This window comes from Urtica dioica, chromosome 2 (assembly GCF_054948205.1).
Source record: "Urtica dioica subsp. dioica isolate 48M chromosome 2, U.dioica_male_clone48M_v1_H2, whole genome shotgun sequence".
In the NCBI taxonomy this organism is placed as follows: domain Eukaryota; kingdom Viridiplantae; phylum Streptophyta; class Magnoliopsida; order Rosales; family Urticaceae; genus Urtica; species Urtica dioica.
Window position 1 is genome coordinate 35,812,845 of NC_142757.1, and position 12,099 is coordinate 35,824,943.

Genomic DNA, 12,099 nt, shown 5'->3' on the forward strand with positions numbered 1-12,099 from the left:
TTTCTATTGAAGGCTTTTCTCCTCAACAACCTTCCTAGAAGGCAGTCGGACAGATCCGCTGCGGAGCTCACGAGCTCCTCACCGTCAACAACCAAAATATCCCCTTCATCTTCATCTTCGATACCCATCTCTGACCACCTATCGCACAGGTCCTCCATCACCAACGATGAGAAAGAGACCACGGCAAAAGACTCAGACCCACCTCAAGCGAGAGAACCCACGAGAGAGAGCTGAGAGAATTAGCTGCACCAAGACATCTAAATTTGTTACTAATACTCTTAATTTGTTGAGGTACACGTTAACGACAAATATAACATTAGTCATTTTTTTTTTAATATTTTTAATCTTTTGTAATAGTGTTCAGCTTGGGAATAGTAGTGTTATAACGGATACGAAAGAATAAGTCCCGTGAGAAAGAGAAACTTGTGCAAGAACGCATTCGAATTTTCATACATAAATGACTATATATTTGACACATACACACACACACATATACATATATATATATATATATATATATATATATATATATGCTAACTTAAAAAGCTCCTCTGTCCCTCTCGCTCATTCATCCATGGCAACATCCAGGTCCATTTCCATACAATCCGGTCCTTCCTTCACCGAAACAGACTTGAGCGAGCTCATCAAAAAGATCCAGGAACTGCAAAAAGAAATCGAGCCATCTGCGAACGCTGGCGAGCAGCAGGGAGATCGAAAGAGGCTGTTTGACAAGATGCTCGATGGTCTGGGCCAGATCGAGGCCCGGCTCACGCAGCTCGGGATATTCAAGGAGGAGTTCCAGAAGAGCATCGAGAGCCTCGTGAGCGCCGTCCACAAGCTCCTCGAGAGAATCAAGAAGGTCGATGATATGGACACGGAGGCCGCCAATGAGATGGACACGGAGGGCGCCCTGTCGATGGAGGAGGAAGTGGAGAATCAGATCAAGCTGATGATCAAGGAGATCCGGAAGCTGAAGCACCAGATCCCCACGGCGGTCCATAGGGGCTCGGCGGTCTCGGAGGTGCGGCCGGGTGAGGCGGAGACGGCGGTGAACAAGCTCCTGGAGGTGCAGGGCAGCGAGAAGTTCAGGAACAGCGAGCTTTTCGGGGAAGTGAGAGACGCTTATTACGAGGGGTTGAACGAGAGAGAGAAGAAGTGCGCTCTGTGCCTATCGGTGCTGGCGGAGAAGGAGGAGGTGAAGAAGCGGATGGTGGCGTACTGGTGGGCCGCGGAAGGGCTGCTGGACGACAAGAAGAATAAGGACATCAGAGAGGCCGCGGAAGGGCCGCTGGACATCAAAGAGGCGGCGGGGGAGATTCTGAACAAGCTGGTGCAGCTGGAGCTGATCACGCCGGTGAAGAGGAAGCGGTGGCCGGAGGTGAAGAGGTATCGGATGGAGCCGGTCGTCAGAGCCGCCTTGGCCAGGATCGCCGAGGAGCAACACTTCGTGCACTTCACCGAAGACGGGAAATTCGCGGCCTTCTTCTCCGACGGTGTTGACGCCTGGAACTCGGCGGAGAAGTTCTTGACGGTGTTTAACGTGGACGAGCAGTTTCCGGATTTGAGGTTAAAGTGGTTGGCCAAAAACTGGAACGGCCTGGAGGCTCATGAGTGGTTGAAGAAGATGAAGGCTCTCAGAGTTCTCTATCTCGGAAATTGGCGAACTCACGGTCAGTCCCTCTTCCCTCTTTTTTTAGACACAAATTCATGGGGGCTAATTTTATAATTTTTTAAGGTTAAGTATAAAAAGGAGAAATTAATATTGGTTAAGAAAGCATAAACAAAAAAAAATTATATATTTGTCTTATCCGTCACTGTATTTAGTTATATTTTTACTATTATAAGAAAAAAGAAATAGTTTGAAATAGCTCGATGACAGATTGTAGTAGTATTCAAATAATAAACATATAACTTGGCTTATACCTAACTCTCTTATAGTAATATAGTAATATGATACGTTATTTTTAATTTATTTTTTATAAAGTAATATGATACGTTATATTGCTCGATTATTATTATTATTATTATTATTATTATTATTATTATTATTATTCAAGTTGTTGGGATCAAACTGATTTACCGAAGAAAAAGACATGGAAAAATAGCTATATATATATTTTAATTATTACTTAGGTATTATTCAGCTAAGTTTTTATTTATTAATATTATCAAGCTTTGACTAATTTATGTAGTTATAAGAAGAGAAATCACAGAAGTTTTTTTTAACAAAAAAATAAAAATAAAAATAATGCAAGAAAACTATGCTAAAATAGAGATTAACAATAATCCCTCTTCCATTATACGAAAAAAAAAAACAACAACAACACTCTGTCTTTACGAAATTTCATTACACCTTTTTAATGTTTGGCGGGGTTGGTAAAAGACAAAAATAATTAATTTCTAAATGGGCATCTAGCTTTCAATTCATTCGAATTCATTTGTATCCTCATTTTAGTGCTGAATTCATCCCTAGCCTTTTTTCCCCTATCTAATTTATTTATTGGAAATTTACTATTCTATCTTTAGTTATAGTTTAAATACTCAACTTTTTAAGCACCAATTCAGTCCCAAGGGTAAGAAATTATAAGCGATAAACAAAAACTATGGACCAAACATTAAGCAGAAAAAAAAAATGAGGATCCAGTTAGGAAAAAAAGAGTATACATGGTACGATGACAATATTAATAATATGAACTCCAGCAAATAGTAAGAATTCGTATGTAATTTCAACGGATAATTAATATGTGGTTATAAATATATTCAACCATCTTAGAATTCAGTCATGTAGCTAAATGGACAAAATCAAAGGAAAATACCACATATGTATATCAAGTGTTAAAAGAAATGTCATGCTTATAAATGTTGTTAACATTGAAATCTGTTAGTTAGACAAGATATCGCATGTAAAATTAATGTGTTCGACAATAGTAACATAGATCAGTGCAACATAACTTACTATGAATGACAATTTCCCTAGTGAAAATGAAATTCACTATATAAAAAATAGTCAATATAGTCAATAGTACACAACAATTTTATATGAATGATCCCCACTTCAAGGCCCTTGTCCTATTACTATCCGTTAATTTCAATTTAGGCTCCCACTGAATTCGAGCTCCCTTACTTCCAAACAAAAACTCAGCAAGTGTTTATTTCTCTAAATTACAAAAGCCGTGTCCACAATCACGAATTAAAAAAATCCAAACAAGATTCTAACGCTCAATGGAGCATGATTAAGGCTTAGATAATAACACCACACACACCAAACACTTAATTTCTAAGTTCGCCGGTCTTGCAAGTCTAAGAACTCTAATTGTGTGAATGGATGCGTCAAAGACCACCAAGGGCAGAAAGTTTCTTTTATAGTTGTCAAGTCCTCTTCATCCAGATACTCTTGAGAAAGGCACTCTTCACATCCATATGGTACAATTTGAAGCAAAAAAGACACAATATACCCAACAACAATCTGAATTCTTCAAGACAGGCAACCGGAGTAAAAGTTTTGTCAAACTCTACTTCTTCAATCTGAGTATAACCTGGATTAACAAGATGCGCCTTATTTCCAAGTAACATGCCCATACTCATCAGACTTACTCTTAAATATCCATTTTGTAGCTTATTGTATACATAGAATACGGTCTTGGGACAAGTTTCCAAACCTCATTTTTCGTAAACTGAACAAGTTTTTCTTGCATAGCATTGACCAAAAATTCATCATTCAACGCTTCACTGACATATTTGGGTTCAATTTTTGAAGTAAAACACACATTAGAGAGTCTCTTTATATTTAACACTCTTTTTCCTCCCAGTCCTGACACCATCATTCATATTTTCAATAACACTAGCAATTGGATGATTTTTCATAACCCTTGTTTAGGGTTCCTTGACTTTGGTGACTCTTTTCTCTTCTTCATCATAGTCAGCCTATTCAATAACCTCTGGCTCTTTGCGAGAATGTCAGCCACATTGTCAGAGTCATCTTTCCTATCATCAAGCAAGATCACAACCCTCATCATCTGAACTCTCAATCTCAGCATGATTATTGTTGATAACAATACCATTTTGCTTAGGAGTAATAGGAGCTGAAAATTCACGTGAGATACCTTCAGAATTATAGAACAAGGAAAAGCTAGATTTTTCAAACTCCCTTCTATGATCACTCGGATTTTTACAATATTCTCAACGATGTCATCTTTCTCACGCTGTAGGCGATGACACAAAGCTTCAAACACAACACATGTATCAGATTTTTCATGGATAAAAATAACCCAAGTTATCGAGAACAGTCATCCATACAAAGGAAAACATAAGTCCAAGACTTTTGACTTGCATATGACCCATGAGAACCATATGAAGGAGCTCGACCACACGATATATGGTAGGATGTTGCACCATCTTATGTTACATCTTGACCTGTTTGCCCACCTGGCACTCACTAAGAATCTTTCTTTCTTCAATCTTAAGTTTGGGAATACCCACAGTAGTCTTCTCAGAAATAATCTTCCTCGTTCTATTTAAATTCATTGTTACAAGTTCTGGTGCCACTACTTGGTGTCTTCAACTTTAGAGATGAGACAAGGTTGATTCATGGAGTCTTTGACTGGAGACCACACGTAGCAGTTATTTGAGTACCTGATCTCCTTCATTAGCCACACCTATTGTTTATTGGAAATAATACACTCTTCGCGAATAAAGTTAACAACCAATTCATGATCACATAGTTGGATAATGCTTATGAGATTAGCAGCTAGGCCATCAACAAGAAAAAAATCATTTAGACAAGGAAGACCATGATAATTTAATATACCTTTACCAATGATTTTACCTTAAGCACCATCACCAAAAGTAACATAGATCTTATAATAGTTCTTCATATTAACAAGAAAACTATACTCTAACCGGTCATATGACGAGAGTGGCCACTATCAAAATACCATTCTTCTCTTGAAGGCGTACAAAGAGAAGTGTAAGCAATGCTGGCACGGTGATCAACGTTGACTCTCCAGATTTTTCGAGAATGAGGGGCATGCTTGGTCTGATGATGATGAGAGGATTAAGGTCGATGAAGATTTATCCCATAAAGTCTATAGCAAAAAGAATGAATGTGACCACGATGTCCACAACAATGTGAAACGTAACGAGGTTTGTTGAAATAAAACCTCATGGATCAATTAATAGGCTAATGCTGAAATTTTCCCTAATGCTTAATAGTGCTAGATGTCTGAGACATCTGTCCATCTTCCTACTCACTAGGAGAAACAAATGTTGTATTGAAACTAGAAACACCATTTGTGTAACCAAACCCGTTCATGTTCTTGGCAGGTTTCCCAATTGTAAGAATCTTATCAAGATTGCTAGTGTCAGAGTTGAGCCTTCATATGAACTTTATAATTTTCTCAAGCGAGCCACTTCTAGCTTCAGATCACAAATGGTCTCCAATAGCCCAGTATATTCCTACATGAGAGTCTCAATCATCTCCTCACGTGTGTCCAGCACCTGAGATTCTTCAAGCCACGTCAAATAAGGAACTTTATCAATTTCAGCAAGAACCTCAAAAGGGAGCTCATCATCATCATCACCATCATCATCATGATCATCATCAAGAATATGAATATTATTAGGATGAGAAGTACTAGCAACAGTAGTGCATTGTAGCGTTATACCTTGCAAATGCAACAAAAATGCATATTTGATCATATATACTTCTTTCACCGGAGTCATCATCGAAAAATGTAGCATTGTAACCTTTTTTTTACTTCTTCAGGTAATTTAAACATTCAGCCTGAATCTGACCAAACCCCTCAAAAATTTATGATATTGTATCCATTTGGGTCTGTTGGGATAGTTGGTGTTAGATCTATCACCATTACGTCCACATTGCTGAAAATTTCTACCTTTCTGATATTGTTGTTGTGGCTGATTGTCTTTGATAATAGGAGAGACTTAATTTCCAGATCTTTTTTCAAGCCTCCTCATGACCATGCCAAACGTTTTGGCAAGAATAACAAGAGAATCACCAATATCATCATCAATTTTAAAATATACATGCTCTCCATGATAAGTGACCAAGTTCATCTCTTCTTATCGGGTTTATCAATAGATAATTTAAAAGTCGAGAGAGATCAAAAAAGCTCATCAACTTTCATATTTGAAAGATCATGCACTTGTTCAATGACCAGTCACTTTCATATCAAATCTGTTGGAAAAAGATCTCAATATTTTTCTGACAGCAAGCTTCTCTTAAGGCATCTTCTCACCTAGGGAGAAGGATTCATTGGCTATATCATGAAGCCGGACATTAAATTCAAAAATAGATTTATCTTCATGCATCTTCAAACTCTCAAACTTTAGTCTAGACATGCGCACTTTAGATGTTCCATCATGTGCAACTTCAAGGATTTCTCAGGTGTCCTTTGCACTTTTGTATGTATTGATAAGCATGAAAATATTTTTTCAACAAGACAGTAAGTCCTTCTCCATCAACAATAGTGGGCAGAAACTATTCCTTAACAATAGCTTTCTATTAACAGACTTGAGAAAGACGCATACGAGCTTTTCGGTAGGCATAGTTTATCTATCAAGCACTGGTAGACGATTAATTGAACTACCTTCCTTGAGATTATCCATCATAAATATAATTGGTTAACAACACAAGGATAACACCCTGAGATTTGGGCGCTCGCTCTGATACCAATTGAAATTCCGTTAACTCAGAGACAATATGTCACACACAATCAAGACAATGGCAATGGCACAAGTAACAACATACATTAAATTATAATAATCTCTTTCATTTACAATTAATTACTTAACTAACTCTTGTGTACATGATTAGCTCAAATATATTAATTTTAATTTTGTTAAAATTTACACAGATTTGCCGCTAAAAAATTAAGACAATGGCACAAGTAACAACATACATTAAATTATAATAATCTCTTTCATTTACAATTAATTACTTAACTAACTCTTGTGTACATGATTAGCTTGAATATATTAAAAACTATAAAGAGATAAAATTAAAAACCTATAGTCCTGTGCAAAGTAAAATCAAATATAAACATTTTTCTCATATTAAAAATATAAAACTCCATTTTTTCTATCATTTTTTTTATACATCATCATCATTATCACTACCTTAGGCAAGGTAGCCAAACTATTCAATAATTAAATATTGAGCCATAAAAAATATTATGTATTTCTATTTTTCTAATGCTCCCTCCCTGATCTAGTTTTAACCTTAATATTCTAGATTAACCAGTTTATAACTCAAAATTTAAAGAAAAAAATAGTCGGACTAAGCCACTTGAAATATTGGTATTACAATCTAGCCAACGTTTCACCTAAGTTTCAATCTAGCCACGAATGATGACGTGGCTTTATTATTCATTTAGCAAATTACTAGATTATCATCTATTAAAATCGACTAACATCAACATGTAGCCAAAGTTTTGATCGGCCAAATAATGCAATTAATACATGTCAATTTTTCCCTTTAAAAAATAAAAAGAATACACGTCAACTTTAAATAGTCCATAATATTTTATTTCTTTTTTTATAGTTTAATTAGTTGATTTAAAAAGGACATTCGAATTTGTGTAATCCATAATGTAAGGCGAGTTTTCTGGGGTTAATTTAAGTTCCTTTTTCGTTTATTTTACATGCGATAAGTTTTGGCTGGCTGAAACGTTAGCTAGTAGTTGGTTGTTTTCTTGGGTTAATTTTCGTTTATTTTACACACGATAAGTTTTTGTTGCCTAAAACGTTGGCTAATAGTTTGTTTCTATGATTTATGTTACATAAGGGTATTTTCGATATTTTCTAACCATTTATTTCTATAAATGACTAGGTTACAAAATTTACCAAACGATGACTACATCCTTAAATTATGTTTGAAATTGGATACGTTGTTAGATTACCCAAATTTAAATCATTCATTTTTCAACTTCATCCTTGTAGCAACTGAATAATTCGGGTTTGGTCTTAGATGCTCATAAACTTTGGATAAATTTTTTTACAATATTGCGTAATACGTGAGTGTTTAATCGAAAGCAATAGTGCAAGAATCTAGTTAGAAGATGAAATTAGTTTTTAGATTTGACTATTATTTTAATTGAACTTTTCTTAAAATGAAAAATTAATCACATTCCTCAATTTCATATCCGCGGATAATGTAAAAACTAATATCTCGCCATATATATGCATATAAATTTCAGGGAAGCATCACATTGAAGTGGAAGGGATCGAGTTCTTGAAAGGGTTGAAAAAAATGAAAAAGCTAAGGCTACTTAGCCTTCAGGGCGTATCAAGGATAAACGAACTGACAGACTCCATAAAATCGCTCACTCATCTGGAGATCTTGGACCTCAACTCATGCTATAACCTCCAATTTCTTCCAAACGAAATATCCTTTCTCAAGAACCTGACCCACTTGGACATCTCAAACTGCTTCTTCATCGACCACATGCCACCAGACCTCTCGTCCCTCACCAAACTAAAAGTCCTCAAGGGCTTTGTGGTAAAAAACGATGGCATCGAAAAGTTATGCACTCTCGAGAGCCTCGAGCAGATGAATTCCCTCAAGAAGCTCAACATCGTCGTGAGAAAAAAGGATTTTCCGGCAAAAAAGGATATTGAAGCCCTCTCGAAGCACACTCAGCTCGAAAAACTCACACTCTATTGGGGAGCGCAGTCTTCGAGATCATCGGAGGAGACACAGAATAGCACAAACAACAACAACGGAGATGATCTTCCACAGGCGAATCTCCCCCAGAATCTGATCAAACTGGATCTTCAGTGTTACCCTCATTCGGAAGCCCCTACATGGCTGAGACCATCGAAGCTGGAAAATCTGAAGAGGCTGTACATCCGAGGAGGGAAACTCGGGGAGAGCCACCCTGAGGCGTTGGCCGGTGAATGGTCGAAAGTCGAGAGGCTACGTTTGAAGTACTTGGCTGGGATCAAGATGACGTGGACGGAGCTGCAGAGGAATTTTCCGGAGCTGCGATATTTGGAGAAGGTTGAGTGCCCTTTGGTCACCTTGTGCCCTTGTGACGAGGATGGCGTGTGGGTCAAGGAATGAAGTGAGGAAGCTCGGAATTAATGTTCTGAATGAAATATAAATAATTTTTAAAGTACGTTTGGTGTGATAATAAGTGAGTTTGGATGATTTGGTTCTTTTATAGTGAAGTTACAACAGAAATTCTTGTTGGCCATATCATCATTTAAAGTTGTTTTCTTCCTAAATAATTATATGAAAATTCTGAATGCTCGGGTGATCAGTTAAAGACGCATAATTAATACAAAGAGTCCCGTATTATTAGAAAGGGTCGCATGATGAGGTGAGGCTAACTGTTATAAAAGTTAACCAATGATTTAATAATAATCTCCAAAATGCTCTCAAGTTTTTGTCAACCCACGCTCTGACTCGTCACATCAAAATCCCAAGGAATCAAATGCCGTTTTCGTTGCCGTTTCGAGCCTCCTGATTTACGGAAAATCGTCATGCCGATGGAAAACCCAATGGAAAAATTGTGGAAAATGGCAAGTGAAATGCCGTTTTCAAATGCCGTTTTCCATGAAAAACCGACGTGCCGACGGAAAACCGAACGGAAATAATGTGGCATAATATGTTAAATATATATATATATATATATATATATATATATATATATATATCTTTCAATTTTTAAACTTGAAATTTATGTCGACTACATTTTATAATCTTCAATTACCTAATTGTTTTTGCACCAATATAATATATAATACCAACAACTCGTTAATTTCACCAATCCATTGGAATTTATATTTTATAATCTTAATACGTAATTATTTATACACCAATCTAATATCTAATATTTCAATACGCACAACTTGTTAATTTCAATCTCACATAACATATTTATACCCAATACACAAATTTATACACACACACATATAACGATATATCTAAGTATTATTTATATATATAAATATTATTTCTTAAATTTATACCCAATCTAACATATTTATACCCAATACACAAATTTATACACACACATATAACGATATATCTAAGTATTATTTATATATATAAATATTATTTCTTAAATTTAGATGAGATTTTTAAGTTTTTATGTGATATATTTTTTATAATTTAATTTACAATGTTATATAAATTTATCAATAATTTATTTATTTATTTTAATTATTTTTTATATTAAGTTGATGGTTTTTATTTACAAATCATATATTAAACATATACATAATATAACAAAGTCGATGCTCAGCACAGTGGTATATCCAGAACCTCTCATCCGTGTGACTTGGAGTTCGAATCTCAGGTCCAGCTTTAATTTTTAAGTTAAAAACGACATAAGCGGCAAACGACGATTTTCGACGGAAAACGACGATATTTGGCGAAAAACGACGACGAAACGAAAAACTTGCTCTTCGTCGTTGACCCACCGAAATGGAATTTCCAGCCGAAATTCCTGGAAATCCGGCGGCATTTGATTCCTTGCAAAATCCTAGTCCAAACGTGTTGTTTATTACTAATCATAGGACATTATATTATTAATTTCATCCATAGCCAATAAACTTCATAACATACACTTTTATACTACTACTACTAACACATTATTCTTCAAAATTATAGATCTAAGCCCCATTTTTTGCACTCTGAATTTCGAAACTAATAAATATAATTCGCATAAATCTCAAATTTAACGATGGAAAGATATATATATATATATATATATATATATATGTATATTTAACATATAACATTATTTTTGTTCGGTTTTTAATCGGCATGTCGATTTTTCATGAAACGGCATATCAATTGCATTTTTCCACATTTTTTTTCCGTTCGATTTTTCGTCGACATGTCGATTTTTTGTAAATTAAGAGGCTCGAAACGACGTCGAAAATGAAATTTCAAACCTTTCATGAAACACATGAAATTGAAAAAAAAAAATCAGAAATTTTCCTACCATTTTGTTGCCTAATTTCAACGCTAGATTTGGGTTTAAGCTACTTATATAATATATATATATATATATATATATATATATATATATATAAATAGTGGATTAAAAATTTGAAAAGCATGAATATATATTTTGAAACCCCGAAAAAAAAATTATTCTTGAACATAAAACACGAACATAAAGATAAAAAATCTAAAAATTAGGATAAAAATCAGAACTAACTTGATTTAGCAGATGATGTAAGAACAGAGGGATTTGAATCGAATTTCATAAAAAATGAAATACTTTTTCATAGTGAAAAAGTAAACTAAAAAATAAGTATTTTGGAGAAATTGGGATGAAAACCAGCAGACTAATTCAAAATTGATTGTTTGCCAACTATATGAAACTAGATTGTTAAAAACGTAATTAAAAATATATTTGTTTGGAACCAATCCATCAAAGAGATACTTGTCTTTGTAAATTATAATTCAAAAAATTAGGTAAATAGCTAATTAAAATGTTTGGAATTGTCATATACTCAACGTTTCGTAAATCTTAAGTAAATAGTTATTAAAATGACGTGGCATAATAAATAGAAGTGACTATATACCTAAGATTTACGTCTGTAAATATATGAAAGTGACTATTTGTCTAAAATTTACAAAAGGTTGGCTATTTAGCAATGTCAAACTATAAATGTGATTATTTACCTAATAGACCCATTATAATTGGCTACATTCAAATAGCTCTTGAGAACCTTGGCCATTTGATAAAACATTAATTTTAATTAGCTCATTCATGTATAAAGTCCTTTAATTTATGGTTATCAAAATTTTCTTTTTTTTTATTACATCACATTTTATTTTTGGAAATTAGAATGTTGAGGCTATGTCAACAAACAAATTATTCATTAACTTATTTTGTTTTTTCATTTTCTGTTTTTCAATATGCAACTAATGTCAACATATAAATTACAACCCTATAAATTATGCATGAACAGCTCTATTCAACATACATTGGCAATAAAATAACAACAAATACTAAATTAGGCTTCTTTATTTTTGCAGTGATTTTTCTGTATTGCTTTTGTTTTTCCTCAAACTTTTTTCGGATTTTGTTTGACTTATTTCTTTTGCAAAACTTTCTC

General features: G+C 34.6%; 1 protein-coding gene across 1 annotated transcript; it reads left to right on the forward strand.

Moving 5' to 3' along the window:
- The first annotated feature begins 574 nt into the window (after nt 1-574).
- On the forward strand, nt 575-9,269 carry LOC149404551 (uncharacterized). The gene is made up of 2 exons (XM_089607580.1): nt 575-1,670; nt 8,217-9,269. Exons 1-2 carry the CDS (start codon nt 575-577, stop codon nt 9,080-9,082), a joined length of 1,962 nt encoding a protein of 653 aa, XP_089463706.1. The 3' UTR covers nt 9,083-9,269.
- The last annotated feature ends 2,830 nt before the right edge of the window (nt 9,270-12,099 follow it).

Bases quoted from the DNA above. Each gene is read 5' to 3' on its own strand.
- LOC149404551 (XM_089607580.1), top strand. From the start codon at position 575: ATGGCAACATCCAGGTCCATTTCCATACAATCCGGTCCTTCCTTCACC. The intron at 1,671-8,216 runs GTCAGTCCCTCT...TATAAATTTCAG, and splicing joins CGGAAATTGGCGAACTCACG to GGAAGCATCACATTGAAGTG.